This window comes from Balaenoptera borealis (genome assembly GCF_965194805.1).
Source record: "Balaenoptera borealis genome assembly, chromosome: 13".
Classification (NCBI taxonomy): domain Eukaryota; kingdom Metazoa; phylum Chordata; class Mammalia; order Artiodactyla; family Balaenopteridae; genus Balaenoptera; species Balaenoptera borealis.
This window is the reverse complement of record NC_138870.1, coordinates 1,050,409-1,076,674: the sequence shown is the minus strand read 5'-3', so window position 1 is coordinate 1,076,674 and position 26,266 is coordinate 1,050,409. Positions and strand designations below refer to the sequence as shown.

General features: G+C 45.9%; 1 protein-coding gene and 1 long non-coding RNA gene across 5 annotated transcripts in view; both read left to right on the top strand.

Annotated features, from left to right (window-relative positions):
- BCL2L13 (BCL2 like 13) overlaps positions 1 to 20,399 on the top strand; it is a 68,383-nt gene extending 47,984 nt beyond the window's left edge. For 2 of the 4 annotated variants that reach the window (XM_082350506.1, XM_082350505.1), the window contains 2 exons: positions 3,117 to 3,260; positions 18,286 to 20,399. In XM_082350506.1, the coding sequence (XP_082206632.1) occupies positions 3,117 to 3,260; positions 18,286 to 19,023 (882 nt within the window). In that variant the 3' untranslated portion in view covers positions 19,024 to 20,399. Of the gene's footprint in view, positions 1 to 3,116; positions 3,261 to 18,285 lie in introns of those variants that run through there. The other 2 variants (XR_014233354.1, XR_014233355.1) reach the window with 2 other exon arrangements.
- Positions 20,400 to 23,621: 3,222 nt separating this feature from the next.
- LOC309609273 lies at positions 23,622 to 26,012 on the top strand. Its single transcript, XR_014233356.1, has 2 exons — positions 23,622 to 24,676; positions 24,765 to 26,012. It is a non-coding gene; the product is annotated as an uncharacterized lncRNA (long non-coding RNA).
- Positions 26,013 to 26,266: the final 254 nt, after the last annotated feature.

Below are 26,266 nucleotides of genomic sequence, written 5' to 3'. Positions count from 1 at the left end.
CTGTTCAAGGGCTGACTGTATCCATCTCCTTTCCATTGGTAGGTTGCTCTAGAGGCCTGATCATATTCAGGTTTAATCTTTGTGGCAAGACCGTGTCAGTGGTGGTGTTCTCTATTTCCTGTGGCATCACACTGAGTGACACATAATGTCTGGTTGTCTCTTAAATTTTATTTTGAAGCAGATATTTCAGAGGCATTCAAACCTAATCAATGGATTAGGTTTAGATAAAATTTGTGGGGTGTGACATTTACTAGAATTGCTGAGACATAGAAGGGTTAAAGAGTAGATTCATGGACCAAAAATTATCATCACAGTATTTTCCTGGAAGGGATTCTTGGAGCTATAAATTGGTATATGTCATTTCTGCACCAGGCAAGCTCATATGTTCTTTAGTAGAAGGATAACACTGTTAGCTAAGTGCATATAACCTATTGGAGGAAGACACCACGTGGTGTATATGGGGAGACAGAGAGTGGAGATAACCTTTTCTGATGGTCAGAAGCACCTTAGCATCTACTGCAGAAGTTATTGAACAAACAAATAACTTACATGAGTTGTGCGATTACTGTTACCCAGTAAGGAAATGACTTACAGAAAAGAATTCAAAATGTAAGATTGCTTGGTTGCTTTTTAGTGCTAGAGATAGAAATAGTGGTACCTTTTAGGAATGGATACTTGGGGATCCAGTTTTATTTTAACATTATTTTAATACTGTGGGAAGTGAAGTACAAAAAATATCAGGTGGGGGCTTCCCTGGTGGCACAGTGGTTGAGAATCTGCCTGCCAATGCAGGGGACACGGGTTCGAGCCCTGGTCTGGGAAGATCCCACATGCCGCGGAGCAACTAGGCCCGTGAGCCACAATTACTGAGCCTGCGCGTCTGGAGCCTGTGCTCCGCAAGAAGAGAGGCCGCGATAGTGAGAGGCCCACGCACCGTGATGAAGAGTGGCCCCCGCTTGCCGCAACTAGGGAAAGCCCTCGCACAGAAACGAAGACCCAACACAGCCATAAATAAATAAATAAATAAAAGTTTATTTCAAAAGTGTTGTTTAAAAATATATATATATCAGGTGTACACATGATATAAAATGCAGAATTGATGGAGGTCAGTTGTAGAAATACTCATGAAGCTTTGTGTGTGATCATAGCAATTAGAGGGCAAGTGGGTATGAGTACATAAAGACAATCTAAATTATAAAGTGTAGTGCGTCCTTGAAGATAGTGTGTCACATAGGTGAAGCACACAGGACATGTATAACCAAGAGTGTTGTCAATCAAATAGAAGATGTTAGTCTTGAAAAAGGAAGTTTCTGCACTCACTGCATTTCAAGAAAGATGTAATTGGGATGGAGAAGATCCAGGAAAGGATAACTTAAATGATACAAGCAGTGGAGGAATTGCTATGTAAAGAACAGACTAAAAAATTAGTAGATTTCAGCGTAAAAAGTATAGTGAATGAGAGGGAATATGGTTAAGGACTAAAGACAGTAGTGAAAGAGGATTACAGATTTATCTCTAGATTATTACATAGTAAAGTGGGGGCAACTACATTTGATACATGAAAGAGGTAAATTTGGAACAAATAAGAGTATTTTTATATAGCAAGTATGAAATATTTGCAACTCATTTTTTAAGAGGTAATAGAGCTTAAACATGAATAACTTTAAAATATGCATGTTCGTAGATTATTATGGGAAATGAGAATGTTTTGAGGTATGGAACATCCCAGGCCTTTGGAGTTGGTGTGATGTGAGTCTGCAGGGCTGGTTCAGAAGCTCCTCTCCTGCTCCAGCTGAGACAGAATACTAGGCTGGATGAACAGCCGTGTTCATTTCTGTTTTCAAAAGTGATACAGGTTTCTGATTGTAGAAAAAGCCTAACACAGTCTTCTTTATAGCCCTATACCCCTCCATTGGTGCTAAGAAGGGGTTTTTACTGCATTTTGGGCTGGAGTTCTTTTAGAATACCAAAAAGTGAAGATGTGTGTTTTTTGCATTTTTCTTTCAGACTTTGATAGACATTCCTTCAGGGCTGCTTTTACTTAAAAAAAAAACCCCAAAGAATATTAGTAAGGATATAAACTCATTGTCTTTTCTGTTTGTCCTCTTCTGCAGAAATGTGTTGTAATCCCTCAGCTATGACCTTGGCGGGTCAGTGACAGGAAACTGGAATTGGTTTCATTTCCTTTCACGGTCCTTCCCAGTTGTGTGGAGACCTCTTGATGTTTTAGACAGAAGAGATTGCATGCAGATAGTTAACTGAAAGTACTTAGTTCTTTTCAGTATGCAGGGGGTTTTTTTGGAAGGAAAGGGACTCTAGTTAGTCTCCGAAATAAATTTTTATGATTTTAAAATATTGAGCCATAAGGTTATTAGGAGTGATAATAACACTTCTGGTTTTTGATGACTTGTATAAGATAGCTCATAATTTTGAAAGTTCTTGTTTTCAAATAGAATAAAAGCACATGGTACAAAATGCACAAAGTACAGAACACATACACTTGAAAATACTTCCCACCCTTGTCACCACTTACCTAGTTTTCCTCTTTTTAGGCTACCACTATCACCAGTTTCTTAGGTATTTTTCAAAAATACTATAGGGTTATACAAACGTGTGTGTAGATGTTTTGTTCTGTTAACAATAATGTTAATAATAATGGTATCATTATTGTACATACTCTCCTTTATCTTTTTTCACTGAAAGTAAATCTTGGTAATTGGGCAGTGGACAATCTTATTCTTTTTTAACAACTACTTGATATTTTACTGAATGACCACAATTTGGTCTGTTGGGTCGTTTCCGGTCTTTTGCTATTATAAATAATGCTTTAGTGAATTTCCTATACATATGTTGTTGCACACGCACACGCGCGCGCGCACACACACACACACAGGCCCAGTTGTTTTCATATAATATTATTTCTACCACCCTGTGGTAGAAAACATACATGTATTATTCTCAAAAATTCTAGTAGGGGTCACTATTTTATTTCCTTTATTATGATAAAAATGGAGTTCCATAATGATGCACTGGAGTGTATTTTCTAGCAGTTGAACATATAAAATGAACTGTAAGAATTTCAGTTTGTTTTTTACTCTCTCATCTTTGCCTTAAAGGTTTTGGTGCCTCTGATTTTGCTACGGCAAATGCTTTTGGAGTTGACAAGACGTGGTCAAGAACCTTTGAGTGCATTGCTGGAGTTTGGTGTGACTTTCCTGGAGGACCATGCCGCCGAGTACATCATTCAGCAAGGTGGCTGGGTATGCACTTTCAATTTTTTTTTGTTTTTTTTAATCTTCTTAAAAGAAAAAAAAAAAATTAAGCCCGTCATAGTTGTTTTCAAAAGCATAGGTTAAATATCATTAACATTATTGTTCAGTGTTATTTAATATTGTGATTGGATGGTGATCAATGGAAAGACTATTCATGCAGTTTAAGTTAAACTAAGATTTTACTCCTAAATTCACATATGGTTTTTTTAAAAAAATTTTATTTATTTATTTATTAGGTTGCACTGGGTCTTAGTTGCGGCAGGTGGGCTCCTTAGTTGCGGCACATGGGCTCCTTAGTTGCGGCATGCGGGCTCCTAAGTTGTGGCATGTGAACTCTTAGTTGCAGCATGCATGTGGGATCTAGTTCCCTGACTAGCGATAGAACCCGGGCCCCCTGCATTGGGAGCGTGGAGTCTTCACCACTGTGCCACCAGGGAAGTCCCCATGTGTGGTATTTTTAAGTGGTTATAATTATGAAACATTTCATACTAGCAAAAAGTATATAAATAACTTCTGTGTACTTAGTATATAAAAGTATATAATAATATATACTGAGAAAAAATATATAATAAATATATAATAACTTTTATATACTTACACTTTAGAGGTGAGGAATAATAAATGAACACCTATGTATTTACTCTCCCAGTCGAAGAAAAGAACACATCCAACACTTTTGAGTCTCCTTATATACCCCTCCTAGATATCCACATGTTCCTACCTACTTCACAAGGACAACTTCTATTCTGAATTATGGTTTTAATATGTATATATCCCTAGACAGTATATTATTTTGTATGTTTGGAACTTTATGTAAATAGTGTCATATGTATTCTTCTGTAACTTGCTGTTTTCATTCAGTGTTGTATTCTTAAGATTCACCTAGGTCATTGTTTCTCAACTTTTTTTTCATTATCACCCCCCTAAGGTTCCTCTTTAGACATTTTTATCCTTATCATCTCCCTCCTCCCCATGTGAAATTTTAAAAGCACAGATATAAGTCTATTTATGAACTGGGGCCTTTTGGAGGGCCACAGGCCTTTGTAATATCTAAGATTGCTCACATCTCCCCAAACCAGTTTTAACCCTCGACTTCATCCCCTTTGAGAACACATGATCCAAGTTGATGTGCTGATGGGCGTTTGGTTTCCGTGTGTAAATATGTCACAATTTATCTGTAGTTTATTTATCTACAGGCTTGCCAGTAGACATTTCTCCCTTTTTGCTGTTGGAAAGAGTCTCATCCATATGTGCAGGAGTTTCTCTGGGTATTTACTTGGGAGTAGAATTTCTGGTTCCAAGAGTATAGACATGTTCTAATTTACAAGATGATGCCAAAGTGTTTTCCACAGTGGTTTCCAGCTTGCCCTCTGTCAGCAGCTTATAAGAGTTTTTCTTTATAAATATGAGAATTTTTGTTGTTGTACCTTCTCCCCAACACTTAATATTGTCAGACTTATTAATTTTAAAAATTATTTATTAAAATAAGATTATTTAGGAATTATTTTTTTTTAATTTTTTTTTTATAGACTTTACTTTTTTTTTTTTAAGTATTTATTTATTTACTTATGGCTGTGTTGAGTCTTCGTTTCTGTGCGAGGGCTTTCTCTAGTTGTGGCAAGCGGGGGCCACTCTTCATCGCGGTGCGCGGGCCTCTCACTATTGCAGCCTCTCTTGTTGCGGAGCACAGGCTCCAGACGCGCAGGCTCAGTAATTGTGGCTCACGGGCCCAGCTGCTCCGCGGCACATGGGATCTTCCCAGACCAGGGCTCGAACCCGTGTCCCCTGCATTGGCAGGCAGACTCTCAACCACTGCGCCACCAGGGAAGCCCAGGAATAATTTTAGATTTACAAGAAAGTTACAAAGATAAAGCATCCCCACATGCCCTTCACCCAGTTTCCCCTAGTGTTAATGTCATGCATAACTATGGCTCCTTTGTCAAGTTGGCTTTTCCACATTGACTTCATATCCAGCAGATTTGTCCAACTATCTTATTATCCTGATTATCTCTGGGCTCCTTTGGGTTTTCTACATAGAAAATCACACCATGTGTGAATAATGTCAATTTCTTTTCCTTGATGAGTCTATCTTTTTAAAAGAATGTATTGCACTAGTCAGCACCATATTAACAGAAATGGTATTAGAATCCATCCTTGTCTTTCCTGATGTTAATGTGAGTTAAATTTCCTTTCATCGTTCCACCATTTAGTTGTATCAGTCCCAATGAGTGAGGTTGGCCTGTACTTTTTCTTGTTTGGTTTCAGTTTTAAGGGTGTGCTAGCTTCATAAAAGAATTTAGAGTTGGGAAGAATGGTTCCTCCTTTTCTGTACTCTGGAACAGTTTGTATGAGACTCAGATCATCTGTGCCTTGCTTCCTATAACATTCCTTCAAAACCACCTGGTATTTTCTTTGAGGGAAGGTTTCTGTTTTTTCTTGTCAACTTTTGATAATCTTTCTAGAATATTATCCCTAAATTTTCAGATTTGTTGGCATAGAGCTATTCATATTTTCTTTTTTTGGAGGAAGGTACAGTGGATTTTAATTTTTTTAATTCTCTTACACTACTTACTTTTTTAAAAAGTTTTCTTTTGGAGAAGTTTGTATATAAAATTAGACACGAGAGAGTAATGAACCCCCGTCACTTAGTCCTAGCAATCATTAATTTACTGCCAGTTATGCTTTATTCACATCCTAATCACTTCCCCTTTTAATACAGTAGTATTTTGAAGCAAAATCCAGACATCCTATAATTTTATCTGTGAAGATTTCACTATGGATCTCTGAAAAATAAAGGTTCTTTTTTAATTTTAAATCACAATACCATTGTCACATCACAAAAAAATTAAAAATAATTTCTTCATATCATCAAGTATCCTGTTAGCATTCAAATTTCCAAATGTTTCAAAAATATCCTGTCTTTAAGTCTATGCAATGTGTGGGTCTGTAGTTCCTTTTTAATTTAATTTTATTTTATTTTTATCTTTGGCTGTGTTGGGTCTTCATTGCCACGTGTGGGCTTTCTCTAGTTGTGGCGAGCAGGGGCTACTCTTCGTTGTGGTGCACGTACTTCTTATTGTGGTAGCTTCTCTTGTTGCGGAGCATGGGCTCTAGGCACGCAGGTTTCAATAGTTGTGGCTTGCGGGTTCAGTAGTTGTGGCTCACAGGCTCTAGAGCGCAGGCTCAGTAGTTGTGGTGCACGGGCTTAGTTGCTCTGCGGCATCTGGGATCTTCCTGGACCAGGGCTTGAACCCGTGTCCCCTGCATTGGCAGGCGGATGCTTAACCACTGCACCACCAGGGAAGTCCCGAGGCTTATTAATTTTATTTATTTTCTCAAAGAACCAGTTTTTGGTTTTGTTGGTTTTCTCTATTGATTTCCTATTTTCAATTTCATTGATTTCTCCTCTCTTTTTATTATTATCTTTGCTTACTTTGGATTTAATTTACTCTGCTTTTTCTAGTTTCCTAAGGTGGAGGCTTAGATGATTGATTTTCGATCTTTCTTCTTTTCTAATATATGCATTCAATGCTGTAACTTTCCACTTAAGCACGGCTTTCACTGTCTCACACAAATTTTAATAATTTTTTTTTTAATTTACTTCTAAAGATTTTTTAAATTTCTCTTGAGATTTATTCTTCGACCCATGTGTTATTTAGAAATATATTGTTTAATCTCCAAGTACTTGAGGATTTTCTAGCTATCTTTCTGTTACTGATTTCTAGTTGTATCCCATTGTGGTTTGAGAGCAGACATAGTATGATTCTGTTCTTTTAAATTTGTTAAGGTATGTTTCATGTCCCAGAATTTGGTCTAGGTGAATATTCCATATGAGCTTGGGAAGAAGGTGTATCCTGCTGTGGTTGGTTGGAAATAGTCTATAGGTGTCCGTTGTATCCCGCTGATTGCCCGCCTGCTGGATCTGTCCATTTCTTTTTTTTTTTAAACTTTGGGTTTATTTATTTATTTATGGCTGTGTTGGGTCTTCGTTTCTGTGCGAGGGCTTTTCTCCAGTTGCGGCAAGCGGGGGCCACTCTTCATCGCGGCGCGTGGGCCTCTCACTATCGCGGCCTCTCTTCTTGCGGAGCACAGGCTCCAGACGCGCAGGATCAGCAATTGTGGCTCACGGGCCCAGCCACTCCGCGGCATGTGGGATCCTCCCAGACCAGGGCTCGAACCCGTGTCCCCTGCATTGGCCGGCAGATTCTCAACCACTGCGCCACCCGGGAAGCCCCTGGATCTGTCCATTTCTGATGGAGGGTGCTGAAGTCTCCAGTTGTCTTGGTGGATTCATCTGTTCCTCTTGCAGCTCTTTGGTTAGGTGTGTACATATCAAAGACTATTACATCTTCTTGGGGGTTTAACCCGTCTATCATTATGTAACACCCCTCTTCATCCCTGATAAGTTTCCTTGCTCTGAAATCTGCTCTGTGTGAAATTAATGTAGCTACTCCCTGTCCCTCCCTTCCTTTCTTCCTTTCCTTCTTTCCTTTAACATGCAGGATTTGTATTTTAGACATGCAGGGAAAGCTATCTGAGAATCTACTAATTTAAAGCAAGCAGCTGTATACAGATAACAAAAGAAACAACATCTTGTTACAGCTCGGCACGCAGCATCCAAAGCAAATAGGCATGAGACAGTGAATGTTTATGTAGCATTAAAACCAGGTGAATAACATGCTGCAGGGCTGGGAGAGGGAGAGAGGGGAATGGAAATGTGAAGACCAGTGTTTCCAGTGCTGTCAGTGTATAATGGTAAATTTCTCATTTGATGACCCGTCCGGGTGCTTCAGATGTGATGTACAGTGAGAATGGTAAGGATGGAGACAACCGATCTGCATACCTGCCTAACATATTTTCACAGGTCTTCTTTCAGTGGTAAACCAGTTTGAGCATGTCTTGAATTTGTTGTTTAATGATAGCTTTCTTATCTCAGGCTTTAAACTCTCTAGATATAAACAGTGAAGTATTTGGTACTTTCCCCTTTATAATAAAATATGTTCCATGTTTCATTAAATATTTATTTATTTATTTATTTATTTACGATCTTGTGGCATGTGGGATCTTAGTTGTGGCACGCGTACTTCTTAGTTGTGGCATGCATACAGAATCTAGTTCCCCAACCAGGGATCGAGCCTGGGCCGCCTGCATTGGGAGCACAGAGTCTTACCCACTGGACCACCAGGGAAGTTCCCCATGTTTCATTAAAAGTATACACAACAATGATCAAATTAAAGGTTTAAATACTCAGAAATATAAAACCATAGTTAACAAAGCATTAAGTATCTAAACGAAGACTTACTAGATTATAAAACAATAAATAGTAAAATATTAGTACTTAAACAATATTAGAATTTTAACTATATAAATAAACCTCATTAATACTTTGAGAGGATGGCTTACTGTTGAGCAATAGATATTGGGGAAAAGCCTTTTCTGACATAGCTTTCTGATAGTTCAAGGGATTGTTCGGTATCGTTGTATAGCATAAATGTGATTCAGTAAATGTGGCATTACAAATTTCTTAAAAGCTGTGAGTGTTTTACCTTAAATATTATATAATAGTACAGACTTTACTTTCTTATATTATTTCCAAATACACTTTTATGTGATACATTAGAACACATTCGCTCATATAGACTGTAGTATAATCAACTAAATATAGTTTTGTAGGGGTTTTCTCCCCAACACTTTGAAGACCAAACCACACTATATTATGGCACTGAGTATTCGACCTAACATTTCAGCTATATTTTCTTTGGTAAACATTTTAACGATTGCTAGGTTTTCCTCTTACAATATCAATCACAGATGGTTTATAAATGATACGTGTGTTTTTAATATGCAATACTACTCAAAACAGTCATAGGTCATATTTTTTCAAGAAGAAATTAAACCAGTTGTGAGCAGGAAAAAGCTATATCAAGATCATATATAGAACGAAAATAAAACAGAAAAGAGGAATAAGAACAGGGGAAAAAATTACAATTGTAAAGGTGTTGGTTCTGAAATGTTGTTTGTTTTTTAAAAAAATTTTATTTATTTATTTATTTATTTGGCTGCATTGGGTCTTTGTTGCTGTGTGCGTGCTTTCTCTAGTTGTGGCGAGCAGGGGCTACTCTTCATGGCAGTGCGTGGGCTACTCACTGCGGTGGCTTCTCTTGTTGCGGAGCACGGCCTCTAGGCACACGGGCTTCAGTAGTTGTGGCTCGCGGGCTCTAGAGCGCAGGCTCAGTAGTTGTGGCTCATGGGCTTAGCTGCTCCACAGCATGTGGGGTCTTCCCGGAGCAGGGCTCGTACCCGTGTCCCCTGCATTGGCAGGCAGACTCTCAACCACTGTGCCACCAGGGAAGTCCCTGAAATGTTCTATTATTATTATACAAGATAATCAGTCACCAAGCTGAGGATATTTTCTTTCATCAGCATATCAGCTTTGTTTCCTCTGTGAATTCCGTGCACAGGATGAGTGGTCACTTGGTCCACGGGGACATTGAAGCACTCATGACGTGGCTCCTGTACCAGATCAGCCTGCTCACTTGCTTTAGGGACACTTTTCTTGAATGTTTCCCCTCCCAAAAGAAACCCATCCAAAATACAGTAAGCCTTCTCAGAATTAAGGATGATATCAAGCTCACGTGCACAGCCAAGGTCCTTGTCAAGTTGTTCCAGGTAGCAGTGGGTTGTTTCCAGGGTCCTTAGTGCCTGTCCTGACCCTCAGTGGCACAGCAGAAACACAGATGAGCACGTCTTCTGTGAACATTCCTCTGATCTTGCCACTCATGAAAGCTGCACCTTTTAGGTTTTGGTACTTAAATGGTTTGAACAGTTCTCTTGTCATCTTTTCTTTCTCTTTGTCTGATAGTGGGATGTACCGTTTCTGCAGTTGAAACTCCCCCATGACGAAAAAGCAATGTAAACTGGCTCGTGGCCGCGGGCAACAACTAGAGAGGGCCTGGCTGGCGGCTGCTCCCACTTGCCTCTGATGAGTGTCTGTGTGGTCAGTTTACTCTTAACATGTCTGTGTCTTTACGTGAAGCGAGTTTCTTAGACACAGCAGACAGTCGGATCTTTGTTTTTCATCCAGTCGGACAATGTCTTTCTTGTAGTTGGTGTGTTTAGACTATTGATGTTCAAAGTAATTTTTTTTTTAAATTGTATTTGTTTTTAAATTATTTATTTTATTTATTTTTATTTTTGGCTACACATGGGCTTTCTCTGGTTGTGGCGAGCGGGGTCTACTCTTCGCTGCAGTGCATGGGCCTCTCACTGCGGTGGCCTCTGTTTGTTGCAGAGCACGGGCTCTAGGTGCGCGGGCCCCAGCAGTCGTGGCACACGGGCTCAGTAGTTGTGGCCCGTGGTCTCTAGAGCGCAGGCTCAGCAGCTGTGGTGCCCAGGCTTAGCTGCTCCACAGCATGTGGGATCCTCCCAGACCAGGGCTCAAACCCGTGTCCCCTGCACTGGCAGGCGGACTCCCAACCACTGCGCCAGCAGGGAAGCCCCAAAGTAATTATTGATGTAATTATATGAATATCTGTCATATTTGTCATTGTTTTCTCCTTGTTGCCCTTATTCTTTGTTCCTGTTTTTGTCCCCCACTCTTTTTCTGCCTTTTGTGGTTTTAATTGAGGATGTTATATGTTTCCATTTTCTCTCCTTTCTTGGCATGTCCATTACATTTCTCTTTTTACCTCTTTAAGTGGTTGCCCTACAGTTTGCAATATACATTTACAGCTAATCCAAGTCCACTTTCAGGTAACACTGTACTGCTTCACGAGCACTGTGAGTGAGTGAGTACCTTGTAAGAGCATCCCTTGTATCATTGCTGTCATTCATGTCACTTTTATAAGCACACATAATCGAATACATTGTTGCTGTTATTACTTTGAGCAGCTGTTATCTGGAAGATCAATTAAGAATAAGAAAAAAGTTTTTATTCTCCCTTCACCTACTTCTTCCTCAGTGGCCTCCCTTTCTCTGTGTAGATCTGCGTTTCTGACTTATATCATTATCCTTCTCTAAAGAACTTCTTTTAACATTTCTTACAAGGCATGTCTACTAGCAATTCCTTCAGTTTTTGCTTGTCAGAGAAAATCTTTATTTCTCCTTTGTGTGTGTGTGTGTGTGTGTGTGTGTGAATAGTTTACTTTATTGAGATATAATTCACAACCACACAGTTCACCCATATGAAGTGTATAATTCAATGGTTTTTTGTATATTCTTGTACAACTTAATACATTTTTTTTTTAAGATCACATGTCTTGCCTTAATTTTTATTTTTCTTTTTTTAATATCTTTATTGGAGTATAACTGCTTTACAATGTTGTGTTAGTTTCTCCTGCACAACAAAGTGAATCAGCTATATGCATACGTATATCCCCATATCCCCTCCCTCTTAAGCCTCCCTCCCACCCTCCCTATCCGACCCCTGTAGGTGATCACAAAGCACTGAGCTGGTCTCCCTGTGCTATGCGGCTGCTTCCTGCTAGCTGTTTTACATTTGGTAGTGTATATATGTCCATGCCACTCTCTCACTTCGTCCCAGCTTACCCTTCCCCGTCAAGTCCGTTCTCTATGTCTGCGTCTTTGTTCCTGCCCTGCCCCTAGGTTCATCAGTACCGTTTGTTTAGATTCCATATATATGTGTTAGCATGCGGTATTTCTCTTTCTGACTTACTTCACCCTGTATGACAGACTCTAGGTCCATCCACCTCGTCGCAGATAACTCAATTTCATTTCTTTTTATGGCTGAGTAATATTCCATTGTATATATGTGCCACATCTTCTTTATCCATTCATCTGTCGATAGACAGGTTGCTTCCATGTCCTGGCTGTTGTAAACAGTGCTGCAGTGAACATTTTGGTACATGACTCTTTTTGAATTACGGTTTTCTCAGGGTATATGCCCAGTAGTGGGATTGCTGGGTCGTATGGTAGTTCTATTTTTAGTTTTTTAAGGAACCTCCATACTCTTCTCCACAGCGGCTGTATCAATTTACATTCCCACCAACAGTGCAGGAGGGTTCCCTGTTCTCCACACCCTCTCCTTCATTTTTGAAGGGTAACTTCTCAGGAACAGAATTCTAGGTCAGTAGGTTTTTTCTCTCAACGGTTTAAATATTTCCCTCCACTCTCTTCTTGCTTGCTTGGTTTCTGATGAGAAGCTAGATGTAATTCTTATCTTTGTTCCTCTCTAGGTAAGATATTTTTTCCTCTGACTTGTCACAGAATTTTTTTCTTTATCTCTGATTTTCTGTAATTTGAGAATGACATGCTTAGGTGTAGTTCTTGGGACACTTATTGTACTTGGTGTTCTCTGAGCTTCCTGAATCTGTGGTTTGCTGTCTGACGTTAATTTGGGGACATTCTTAGTCATTATCGTTACAGATATTTTTCTCCTGTTCCTTTCTCTCTTCTCCTTCCGTGTTCCAGGTGTGTGTGTTATACCTTGTGTAGTCATCCCACAGTCCTTGGATGTCCTGTTGTTTTCTTTCCCCCATCTTTGTTGTCTTTGCCTTTCAGTTTGGGATGTTTCTCTCGAGACATCCTCAAGCTAAGAGGTTCTTTCCTTAGCAGTGTGGAATCTAATAATAAGCCCATCAAAGGCATTCTTCATGGGAATTCCCTGGTGGTCCAGTGGTTAGGACCGGCACCTTCACTGCCAGGGCCTGGGTTCAGTCCCTGGTTGGGGAATTAAGGTCCTGCAAGCTGCTTGGCATGGCCAAAAAAAAAGCGGGGGGCATTCTTCCTTTCTGTTTCAATGTTGTTGTTTTTAAATCTCTAGCATTTTTTCTTTTTGGTTCTTAGGATTTCCATCTCTGCTGACATTGCCCATCTGTTCTTGTGTGCTGTCTACTTTATCCATGAGAGCCCGTAGCAAATTAATCATAGTTGTGTTAAATTCCTGATCGATAGTTCCAGCATCCCTACCATGTCTGGTTCTGATACTTGCTCCATCTTCTCAAATGTGTGCATGTTTTTCGTCTCCCTTTGGTTTGCCTTGTCATTTTTTCTGGATAGCCAGACATGATGTCCTGGGTAAAAGGTAAATAGGCCTCAGTGGCGTGGTGGCGAGGTGTGTGGCGGGCGCGTTGGAGTCTGGTGACGAGGCTCTGTGGGCGAGCCTGTGCCCCCCGTGAACTTGGCCAGAGTTTCTGTGTCTCTCTCCTCCCTTACAGGGGGCAGGGCTGGAAGGTTGGAGTGGGCTGCCAGCAGGAACTTCCCTTCCTCTCGGGCAGTTAGGCTGTGGTTAACTGGTTCCCCCTGAGGGCACAGCTTGTCAGGAAGATCAGGGCTCATTTTCCCGCTCGCCCAGGAGCAGGGAGCAGGGGGGTAGAGGTGAATCTCCGAATTGCAGGGCCTCCCTGGGACTGGTCCCTGGGTGACCCCCAGCCCCGCCCATCTGTCTCCAGCCTCGGGGCAGCAGTTTGCCCTGTGGCATCACCTCTCTTCTCTTACAGTCTTTGAGATTTCTGGTCATTCAGCTTTTTAACCCACTTCAGGGCGGAGTGGAGACGTCCAGGTCCTTCCACGGGGAACCTGCAAGTCCCTTGGAAGGTGTTGCTTCTCAGTGTTGTGCACACTGAGCCCCCAGCGCTCCTCAGTTACAGTGTCGGTTTTCTACCCAATAACCCTTAACTGATTGCGGATGTTGTGCCCCCTCCACTAGGTGCTGCTACCATAAGTTGAGTAAAATAGGCCCTCCTTGGGCTCAGGGCAGGGCGGGGTGGCACGTTCTGTGCTGTGAGGTGACTGTGTGAGGTCGGAGGACAGGAGGAGGCCGGGTCGCTGGGGCGCAGTCAGGAGCACATGTCCGCTGGCGGCCAGCTTTCCAGAGAGAGAGAAGCGGAGAGTGACTCTGCTGCTGTTGGTACTGGGACTGCAGGGTAGCGGGGGGGGGGGGGTGTGCACGCACGCCTGTTTGCTTGCCTTCTACCTTATTTTTTCCCCGGCCAGAGAGCAGGAGTTGAGATTGGAGTCACAATTTGTTTGTGGCCCCAGCTCTCCCAAATATTAGCCCTGAGTTTTGGGGGGAATTCACTTAACTTCGCTGAGCCTCAGTTTCATCAATTACAGTATGGAAGAGCAGCTTCTGTAGCTCACAAAAGTGATGGTGTGAAAGTGTTCTGTGAAAACATTACATTTTTACGATACCAGCTTTTCAGATGTGTCGCTAAGAGTGTGTGTTTTTCCTCTTCTCGAGTCTGATTGAAGTTTCCTTCGAGTTTTGATGTTGACTGTCTTCGCCAGGCAGCAGTCAGGCACAGCCGGGTGTGAGCCGGGACAGCCGACCCCCCGCTGCCAGGCCTGCGAGCCCGCAAGGGGCCACCGCGGGGCGGGCTTCTCCTGGGTTTTCTCCTGCGGCATGTGCTAACCTAAATACTTACTGTGAAACATTTAGATTACATGAAAGATTACTGGGGGAAATGTCATCTGTAATAATATTAAATAGTTTGAATAAAATTAATTTTTGTCTATTTTTTCCGACTTGAAGCTTCTCATTTCTGTTTTAAGAACTGCAAACCTCAAAAAGTTTATGTTTGTTTGTTTGTTTTAATCAAGGACGTTTGAAGACTGTCTCTTGGGAACTTTTAGGTCAGAACTGGTTAGAACAGAGTGTGGGAGGTGACACATAGTTTGTGATCTAAAATCAGTTAAGTGGGTTTTGCAACTGAAGTAGTTTCAGTGTAGTAAGGGTTTGGTTTAGTGTTTCATGAGATCTGTTTTATGTGTGAGTGTGCGTGTGTACTGCACTGTGTTTAAAATGTATTCTTTGTGATCTTGGTCATCACATTAGGTGGAAAGTTACTTCCCTGAGTCTCTCTCACAGTATTTTCTTTGGGGTTTTTTGTTGTTTTTGTTTTATTTTTATTTTTTTGGCCGCGCCGCATGGCTTGTGGGTCTTCGTTCCCCGACCAGGGATCGAACCTGGGCCCCTGGTGGTGAAAGTGTGGAGTCTTAACCACTGGACCACCAGGGAATTCCCTCTCTTTTCTTATTTTAGGTTAATAGCGATCTAAGAGGCATTTGGTCGTTAGTACCCTGTTTGACTGAATGTAGAGAAGCAAGGTATCTGTGTTTGTCTTTTCTGGTGAATACTTGAGAGAGAGATCGTAGTGATAAGGGTTGGCTGGTACACGCCAGGGGACGTGGGTCTCTGAGTTACCAGGGAGTGAGTGGGGTCTTGGGAGTCGGCCCGGCGTCCTCAGCTGGAGCAGCTGTGACCCTGCGTGTGAAACGCTGCTTGAAGTGGCAGAGTGATTTGTAACTGGTGTGAACCAAAACAAAACTCGAAGCAAATGTGGTTAATACAGACGTGGTGAGGCACTGCTGCACACTTTGAAATGGTTCTTTGAGTGACCTCCAAGCTGTTTCTACTTCGTTCCTACCACTAAAACCAAGGTTACGCTTACATTTTATTTTACGTTTATTCTACAAGAGTCCCTTTACCTCTGTATTTCAGTTTCTTCTCTACTTCCCTTTTTCTTTGAAGGGTTTCATGAACATATCTTTGTGTATTTCCTTGACGAAAACACCAAGAATAACCTTTTCCATTTGCTTCTTGCTGTAAACTCAGGAAAAGCACCAGTGTGGAAGTCCGGGGTTGGGGGGGAGCCTTGGGCTCGAGCGTTAGGGGAGCACAGTTGACGAAAGCGTGGGCCCTGCAGGTAAGCGGCCTGGTTAGATCCAGTCCCAGCTTTGGACTTCAGGCCAATTACTTACCCATCTCAGTTGCTTTAGTTTCCTTATCTGTGAAAGTGAAATGAATTAATTTCAGTAAAGTCTTCAAAAGGACACTGACGTCCAGTTCTCACAGCAGCTGAGGGACCTTGGGCAAGTTACCTGATCTCTCTGGGCTTCATCTGTTTAAACAAAACATAGTTTTCTGATTCTTTGTACATATTTATTTACTTATTGGCCGCGCCGTGCGGCTTGCAGGATCTAGTTCCCCAACCAAGGATTGGCAGTGAGAGTGTGGAGTCCCAACCACCAGACCACCATGGAGTTCCCCCTTCATGCATATTTAAACTCTAGTTGGTCCCAATTCGTTTTACATTTTTGAGCCCTTGAAGTTACTCCTTTCTGTTTTTTGTATCAGTGGGACTAAAGAGATAGCTGTTTCCAGCAATATACATATTTTGTGCTAAAAATTATTTAAATTGTTGGAATGGATCTAAGACTAGTTGTAGATGTTAGTTCCCCTAATGTGCTAAGTTTTAGGTAAAGTATTACCCAGAACAGTGCTTTATCTTTTATTGAAAGCCTAGTCTTCATGAATGACAGTAATTGTCAAGGGAGAGGCCTCTATTTTTATATTTTTGCTTCAGATGACCAGGAATGAAAGTCTCAGTGGTCATCTATTCTTTCTTTAAAACTTCTTACATAAAAGCACAAAATTTTTGGTGAATCATCATTAAAATAATCACGTCCCAAATACAGAAATAAGTTGTAAGGTAGAGAGTCCATGACAGCAAGGAAAAAGGCAACTAAGTCTGACTGGCTTTTGGGCCATATCGTCCCCCAGAGTCGTCGCTTGACAACCGCGTTGACCCAGTATCTTGGCTGGATGAAGAAGTCCTCCCGATACGGCACAAAGAATGTTCCTGACTCTCAGCTTTGAGCTGTTAAAAATAAAGAGAGCAGTAGTTTTACGCTAAATTGTTTTAGTTTGTTAACTTTTCCCTCGGTTCTTCACGATGCAACTTGTGAAATTTCCACTTCACTTGTTTTGGCTTCGAGCCCTAAATAAAAAGTAGCAGAGGTCTCCTTTCTGAGGATTAAAATTTTTACCTGTTTTGTTATGGTTCCTTTGTTTTGCTTTTGCTTTTTAAATCAGTTCTTGCTGTTAAGAGGTTCTGTTTTTAGCCCTTGGAGGGAGTTCCTATTGGTGAGCACGTGGGTCTCTCTGACCCTCAGGCCCTCCCTTTGAGGAGCAGCGCCGTCAAGGGGCTGCACATGTGATTCTAAGGATAGGGAACACAAGGGATTATATTCCTTATCTCGAAATAACTCGAGTGTGACCGGAAAGTTTCTGGTCTTGATTACAGAACAGAACTATTCTGCTTGATATAAATGGCGGCCGTAATCACAAAATGAAGTGGGAATTAGTTTGCTTGCATTTGCTCTGCAGACTCCGTAGCATCTGCGGGTGTCGTCCAGACTCTGGGTGACTTCCCGTCTGTCTCCGCCACGAACCTCCTGGTCCCCGTGCATCCCCTGCCTTAGGGCTGCCAGTGTCGCGGTGAAATGTGTGCCTCCTGTGTGGGTCTTCACGTCTAGATGGTGAATTTGTCAAGAACCAAAATTGAGTCGTGTTCTTCCTAGTGACCGGAGCTGACACAGCCCCCGCAGGGAGCCTGGAGCCCCCGTGGCCGTGCTGCTGCTGTGTGGCTCCCGCCGCCAGGAGGGCAGGAGGCCTGTGTCCCCCGCACCCTCCCCATCGTCGGGGCGGCTTCATCCATGACCGAGTGACCGATGACCGTTCCCTTGCCGTTGAGTCAGGGCCATGGCGTCTGCTGCTGGCACCTCCCTGGTCACGGCAGGCTGCTTCCCGTCCCCGGCTGACGTTTCTGGGCCTCTGCTGGGCCGTGGCTCTTCCCTGCTCTTCACATGTCCCTCCACCAGGCTCCCAGACCTCCCCAGCTGCCAGCAAAACACGTCCTTCCCCGTCTGGGCTCCTGATGGCACCAGCCCGGCCGAGTGATAGATCCCTAGGGCACAAGCTGCCTGCCTTTTTCTCCGCTGTGTTGCATTATTTATTGCATTAAATGTGTATAAATTGAATAGAATATAAATCAGCTTTTTGCTTTTTGAAGAAACTGGTCAGAGGACCGTCTTGTTAAAAATTCTTCCTCTGTGTTGGTCTACAAGCAAACACGTTCATTCCAAAAACTGTAGGTTTAAACAATGCATTTATCCCTGGAAGTTCAGTTTAGGAAAGGGGCTGCCTCCAGATTTACATTTATTTTAGATCTGTTTCCCCTTCTTTGCACTGACCTCCCTCCTCATCTCCTAGGGCGCTGTCTTTACCCTGGAGCCGGAGGACGAGGAGCGCCCCGCCGGCGCCGCGGAGGACAGCAACGACATCTACATCCTGCCCAGTGGCGCCTCCACGCTCGCCAGCCCCCCAGAGTCTCCGACAACCGCGACGGCGTCCTGGCAGGCCGAGGGCTTCCCCGTGTCGCTGTCCAGCAGCCAGAGCTGGCGCACCGAGAGCCCACCGGTGTCCCTGGGTCCCGAGTCGTGGCAGCAGGTCACGGTGGACCCCGAAGAAGTCAAGAGCTTGGACAGCAACGGGGCTGGAGAGAAGAGTGAGAACAACTCCTCCAACTCCGACATCGTGCACGTGGAGAAGGAGGAGATTCCCGAGGGCGCGGAGGCGGCGGCCCCTGCCCTGATGGCGGCCGGGGAGCCTGGCCCCGAGGGGTCAGCCGGCCAGACAGCCAGTCCCACGACATCTCTGTTCGTGGAACTTGCTGAAGAAGAGGCGGGAGCGGCCGCGTCCGAAGCTGCTGAACTGGAGCAGGAGGGGGTCCCGCCGCTGGAGCCCCCGGTGGAGCCCCCAGCAGCCCCGCCGGGCGGAGAGCAGGCAGCCCGCGGGCGGGGGGGGCTGGGGGCAGGGCCCTCCCCGGGCGGCCCCGAGAAAGCTGGCCCCCCGCCCGAGGGCAAGTCCCTCCTGCTCTTCGGAGGGGCAGCCGCCGTTGCCATCCTGGCGGTGGCAGTTGGGCTGGCACTGGCTCTGAGAAGGAAGTAGATTTTTCGGAGAGAGAAGACAAAAAGGTGTAAGGTTTTAGTTGTGTCGACCGGACTGGAGCTGCCAGGAGCTGGCTGGACATCCCTTGGACACTCCGGGGTCAGGAGGACTTGGGTCCGCAGGGCAGGGGGCCGACCCACGTGTTAGGGCTTGAGCTGGAGGCTGCGCACGCCGGTCTGATCGGAGGTCCCGGGCCTGGGCGCCTGCCAGGTTCAGGGTCTTGTGTGTGAAGTGCCCCCTGCCTGGCGTCCGCGGCCCCTGGGGAGCTCCCGGGTGTAGGGTGCGCAGCCTCCGCCCACCAGCCCCGTAGCGCCTTCCCCAGTGGTGACAGCCCCACCCCACGTGTCTCCCCGTGTTGCCAAACGTCCCCCAGGGATAACGTCGTCCCGTGAGAGCCACAGTCTCAGAGCGAGAGGGTCCCCGTGGGGGGACCTGGGGGGGAGACCCCCAGGCAGGAGGGCTTGGCTGTGGGCCCCTCGGCTGCTGGCGCGCTCCTGCCTGGAGGCTCTCGGCGCCTCTGTTCTTCCCGCCCTCAGTCCCGCAGCCCAGGTGCTCCGCCGGGTCTCAGCCGCCTCTCAGGTACTGCCCTGCCCGCCTCGCCCCAGGGTGCCCCGAGGCCCCGTGGAGAGGGCTCGCCCGATGCTTCCCGCAGTTCCCCTTGTAAAGATGCTGCCTTTAGTCTTTAAACGCACGAGACGGAAGAGACCCGGGGCCCCTGCCCGTGACCGCGGGGCAAGTTTGTCTCTGCGTTGGGAAGCTGGAGGGTGGCTTCGCTGGCCTATCGAGGCTGCTTCCAGCCCTTCTGTCTGTGCGCGGCCTTGAGCCGACAGGGCCTCGCCGGCCGGCAGCGCCCCTCTTGCTGGGCATCGCTGTCCGTGACCTGGACTAGCGTGATTCCCAGGTTCTGGCCTCAGCCTCCTTCCCAGTCAGGCCGCTCCTCGGCGGTCTCTTGCCGCGTGATGAGGGTTTCCACACGTGGGCTTACAGGCCAGGGAATCATAACTCTCCATCAGTACACAGTCTCCTAAATATCACTGAAGTAAAAAGCAGGAAAGAGAGGCTGCCCTTGGGGTTCTAGCCTGGCTCTCAGAGTTCCGTAACGGAGGCCTACACTGAGCTCGTCACGGCCCAAATGCCGGAGTGACAAACCGTAGTGACCACGGCCAGATGTGCCCGTGGAGACTCAGCGTAGCCTCATCCGCTGACCGCGTCCCTCACGGGGGGACCGCGTCTCTTCATGCCTGAGGTCAGTGTCACTGACGGGACACACGTGCTTGAGACAGGTCATCTCAGATTTATCCTAGTAAATGTAACAGATTACTTTTTAAATCCTGAAATTTGTAATAAAATTACTTTACCTATCCTGATCACCAAAACTTGATGTTTTAAATGTGCTTTATTTTTTAAAATTTATCTTTTTAAATTAAATATTCTTCCTAAAGCGATACTGTTTAGAAGTTGGTCAGAAAGGTCTGGAATGTGTGTGTGTGTGTCTGTGCAGCTTTACCAGGCAGTGTATCTTGCGTTCTGAGTTTTAGTGTCGTCTTGGGGAGGGATGTTGGTCAGGGTCTTGGTGTCCTTCATTGAGGAGCCAGAGGTGAGGGAAGTGGGGTTTTCCTCTGTGTGTTCCGACTGCGGCACTGGTGCTTCGTAGGGGAAGCGCGAACTGCTGAGTTGTCTTCATTCTCTTCCCTTTTATGATAGAATATTCTCTTTCCAGTGTTTACATTTAAACTCTGGATCCTCAAGCCCACTGGCTGAACGCACTGAAGCACTAACAGGAGCCGGTTCGATTCTGAGCGGCTGGCGGGAGGTCTGCGCTGCGGAGGCTGAGGTCTGCGTGCTCCACGGCGGAGGGGTAAGGCGGGGCCACGCTTTGCTCGGCAGGGACCCAGACAGTGTGGCCTTCCAGCACGGGGCTCCCGAGGGATAGGACCTCAGCGTCCCCTCTGGTCGTGGACAGGAGGGAGCGCCTAGTAAGGACTGCAGTGGTAGCGGCTCCCATGTTTTGCTGTGACGTTAAAAACTTTCTCAGCTGCCCACCCCCTTTTTGTGGGGCTGGAACATCTGAGTCTAAGGTAGAGGGAGGAGGATCATGGGACGCAGGTGTGGAACTCAGACTCTTCGCCCTTTTGTCACCCTCGTTTGAACTGTTGTGTTGGTAGGTCCTGCAGAACTCTTAACTGCTGTATTGAATGTAATGATTTCTGATCACTTGGCAAAAGCCACTGAAGGTTTCTTGAGAAAAATACCAGGATTAAAGAATGCTAGTTGATGTTCTCTGCAGTAAAGTAGTGACAACTCCGGGGCCTCAGAAACCAGTCCGTCCCAGTGTGCCTCACGGGCATCCGCACTGCCCCCAGAAAGCTTCCTGGGTGGAAGGCCATCTGCTGACCATCTGGTTCGCAAAGGCTGATCCCTCCGCTCGCCTGTGTCTCTCTCCCTGGGTGTGTCCTGGGGGGACAGGAACCGGAGACGCGGTTTGTGAACCGCAGCCCCTGTTCATTTCCCGTAGAAATTCATTTCCTCAGTCTCTTGCTAATATAAAAGCCGTGCCTGTTCCTTGCCTTTTCCCTGAAGGCTTGACGTGGGGACAAATGTCATGCCCGTAGAATTTTTAAATTATTTTAAGAGATGTTTTATAGAAATGAAAGGTATTGTAGGTAAGATTTTTTTCCCCTCTTCTCTTAATTTCTTATGTCTGTTTACACAAACTTTCCTTACCAAGAATTTGACGTGCTCATTTCATCAAGAGGGGCTGTCTGGTCACTTTGTAGAAGCAGCTTCTAGCCTCTGGACCAGTTCCATGCAGGCAGTAGTATCTCATGTCAAGTCTCAGCAACACACTTGATGCCAGAAGAATGTGTCCTCTTCCACAGAAGACCAGGATCTGCCCTTGGTGGAGCCCCCTGTTCTCCACTCCCTGCAAGGGGTCGGCTGTGAGCTGGGCTTGAGTTCAGGGAGTGTCTTTTTTCCTTTCCCGAAACAAGGGTGGTCATTATCATCTCAGCAGAGGGGCTGAGTGGTCACAACACGCCAGGGGCTGTTCGAGGGCCTCCCTCGTCACGCTTCCCCTTCGCACCCCCTCGGGGTCACTACTGTCCTGAAGGCGCCTGGCATCTGTGCGGCAGGTGACAGACAGAGTTACTGACTCAGGTCTAGGGCTTCCCCGGCGTCTCCCATCCTTGTAACCTGCAGAGGTACAGGCAGGTACCCTGTCCCGCGTGGGGCGGCCCGTGCCCCGGGGAGGCCGCGGTTGGGCGGGTGCTGAGCCAGCTCTGTGGGACCACACGCGGGAGCCAAGGTTTCATCAGTCTGTCCCAGCTGCTCACTGCACCAGGGGCCTCTCCCAACATGGACCTGGCGCCTGGCGGTTCCAGACCCGCCCCGCTGGACTAGTGTCTCCTTGGCTTCCTCTGGTGGTGTGGGGACAGGTGCCCGTCTGTGCCCCCCGGGGTGCAGGGGGGCGCCCACTCGGACACAGGCACGTCCTGGGAGCTGACGCTGGGAGCGACCTAATTGGGAAGTCAGTTGCTGAAGTGTTGATCCACGTCTCCCCTTTCTTTGCACAAGACAATTATTCCACTGTCCCTGAATCCAAACCAGCCCGTGTCTACACCGCAAGTGCTGCTGTAGTCCAGGGGGCTGTTCCCCAGGCGTCCGCAGGGCCGCCAAGCCCGCCGCCCCTCCTGGCCACACCGCACCCTCCCGCGAGCTATTTAGAGCAAGTGTTGGCCTCCTTCCCCAGGGACAGCCAGAAGGTGGGCCCCTCCCCGTTAAGTCTGGACAACGATTTCTGGCGAGAGAACTGTACTAAGTGGCTGGGTCCTTGGTCAGCACCGAAGGAAAAGACAATTTATTATTTTCCTAGACCTGTGCTTTTCTTGCTGTCACAGTTGTTCATTTCCTTCTTCAGGTTAAAAGTGCCTCTTTCTACCTGACTTGTTCCTTGGCTGAGGTCTGTGTATTATGGATTCTGATGCTATCGTCCCTCCGAAGTCCTGTGGTGAAACGGTCACCGTGGTAACACCCTCTTCCTGCGTGAGGTCCCTCTGCTCTCCCGCACAGCTGGTTTGTGGGTTATTCCGGCTCCGCTTCCCTTCATCATTGGCCTTCTGTGCTCGCTGGGGGAAAGCAGCAAAGCGCAACTCTGTGAATGGTGCTCTGTTGCAGGCAGCGTTGGGAGCAGACACCGGAGGGTGTAATAAAATGAGCCTTGAAGACACTGATGACTCATCTTTCTGTTCACACAGTAACTCCCTGCCTCGACTCGGGAGGGCTGCTTCCAGACCATCAGCCTTGTCATCTTAAGTACGTACCTATGTGGTTTGACTGCAGGTTCTGAAAACACACTAGCAACACCCGAAGGCCCACTCGCACAGCTGGTGAACTTGCTGGAGAATAAAAGCGGCTCCAGGGCTGCAGCCCCGAGAAGCAGCCCAGCAGTCAGTGCCGGCTCCTGAGGAGCCGGTCTGAGTACACCAGATGGGCCTCTGGACTTTCAGTGATGCCGAGCATCTTTTGTTCTCTTAACCATCACTTAATTCAAATAATTAAAAAGCAGGATGAAACGTTCTCTTAATTAAAAAAATCTCGGGGCTTCCCTGGTGGCGCAGTGGTTGAGAGTCTGCCTGCCGATGCAGGGGACACGGGTTCGAGCCCTGGTCCGGGAAAATCCCACATGCCGCGGAGCAACTAAGCCCGTGCGCCACAACTACTGAGCCTGCGCGTCCGGAGCCGTGCTCCGCAAAGAGAGGCTGCGACAGTGAGAGGCCCGCGCACCGCGATGAAGAGTGGCCCCCGCTCGCCACAACTGGAGAAGGCCCTCGCACAGAAACGAAGAACCAACACAGCCAAAAATAAATAAATTAATTAACTAAAAAAAAAAAAAAAAAAAAAAAAAAATCTCAATTCTGTCCACAAGGGTTGTGATGTAAAATGCACCAACTTCCAGGATGTACCTGAGTCCTGGTGGCCAGGATGTGCTCAAGGCTGGAATCTCTGTATGACGCTGGCTTGGGGAGAAGAGCGGGTTATCTTGCTTTATGACCAAGAAAGTATATCTGACTTGGTCTGGAAAAATTGACACCAAAACATGTATAAACTGCATTAAAACGGTGGCTTACTGTATTAATATAAGCAAAACAGTGGCAGGTAAAGATGCTGTGACAAATTATTTATTTACGTACTTACTGCACCACGCGGCACACAAGATCTTAGTTCCCCAACCAGGGATCAAACCCGTGCCCCCTGCAGTGGAAGCGCGGACTCTTAACCACTGGACCGCCAGAGAGGTCCCTGAAAAATTTAAAGTATTGTAAGAGATAGTCTGGGATTATTTGGTGCTCTAGAGCTCCTCTCTCTTCCATTAGTTTATAGAGTTGACTACTTGAGTTTAAATTGCTCCTGGGCCTGGAAGAAAGTATCTCCCTGCTGAGACACATTGTACTGACTGATCCCTGTGTCTGTGTTCATGTGTGAGTCACCGTGTTTCCACGGTGACATGAACCCTTTAAATCTGGAAGATTGTTTCCAGAGGCGCAGCCACGCCTACTTGCTTTTAGGACTTGCAGCGTTCTTCAGGTGTCAGCCTGAGACCCAGCCCTGGGGTGCTGTGTTGGATGCTGAACCATGGAGTCATTTTTCTTTTCTCGTAAGTTTAAACTCAGGGAACAGGGAAGTGGTTTTGGTAACAACGTATTTATCAGTACTTAATTACTAGTGTTCATGTCCTTCCCCAGAGCATCATGGTCACAGTAACAAGGGCGTTTCTGTTACTGGTGATGTGAGATCTGGACCCTACCCACCATCGCACTTGGACGCACACCAATCCTAGGAGACGCTTAGCGCTGGGAACAGACCGGGCTTTGTTGCTTCTAACAGTAAGTGCTCCGGTTTACTCTGGTGCTAAGTGATTGCGTTTTGTTATTCTTTTTTTTTTTTTCAAATTTTATTGGACTATAGTTTTTTGTTTTGTTTAAATTTATTTATTTTTGGCTGCATCGGGGTCTTAGTTGCCCCGCGGCGTGTGGGATCTTAGTTCCCCGACCAGGGATCGAACCTGCATCCCCTGCACTGGAAGGCAGATTCTTAACCACTGGACCACCAGGGAAGTCCCTGTTATTACTTGTATACTGACTGTGTGTCTAGAAAAGGGAGCCACCACAAATGCTGAATTCTTAAGTCTAACTGTTCTTTCATCTTGTATGCCTAGAAACCTGTTCTCTCCATAAGCAGCTTCATAGGTGCAGATGAGCTGGGGGCATGGCTGGAAGATGAAAGTGTAAGATTCTTCACAGACATTCCCCACAGGACGGATGCAGTAGCTTCTCCAGTAGCTTAAAATTTTTATCAAAACCTTGACTTCTTGGAAAGAGAAAAGGGTGCATTTAGTTACATGATTTTGGAAACTGGTTGACATAGGCCTTGAAATCACCTCCACGTCTTTTAACTGCCTGTGGTTCCTGACTCAAGTAAAAGGAAATCACGGTGAAAAAGTCAAACACATTTTGAGGTCTGATTTTCCTGTTGAGTCCAGAACCTCTTGTGCTGCTTGGTTTTTAAACAGGAAGACTGAGTGCGCCTGAGCCAGCGGGGCTGGGGTCACCCTGAGCCGGGACGGAGCCACAATGCTGAGCAGGTTCATGGGCCCTCGCTGCCGCCAGCTGGCCAGAAACCGGTCACCCACAGTGGGCCTGCGGGGCGCCATGGGAGCCGTGGGGCTGGCATGGGCCACTGACTGATTCTGGACCAGGTGCTCTACATCAACGGCAAGTTCAAGAAGGACGATTAATGAAACCCATCCCCTTGGACCCCTGCGGTATCTGGTAGTGCTGCCTTCTTCCATCTGCATCTGGAATGGCCCAGGCTCTTGGGATGGACCTCGGGGAAATACACAGTGAGAGAGAGATTTCCTGTGTTGGTGGAAATAGCTTTGGTGTGTGAACACACACGGCATTAAACCTCTCTATGAAACCTTAAAAAAAAAAGACCACTTCCTTACTATGAAGGTGTCCCTGTTTTGAGGGGAATTTTTCACTTGTAAGAGGTCCATGCATTCCCTCTCCAATCCCTGGTCCACTCACACTCGGCACTGCCTGTGGTATCACCACCACCACCAAGGGTGCACTTTTTTTTTTTTCCTTCCTGCGCTGCACGGTATGTAGGATCTTAGTTCCCTGACCAGGGATCAAACCTGCGCCCCCTGCGGTGGAAGCACAGAGTCTTAACCACTGGACCGCCA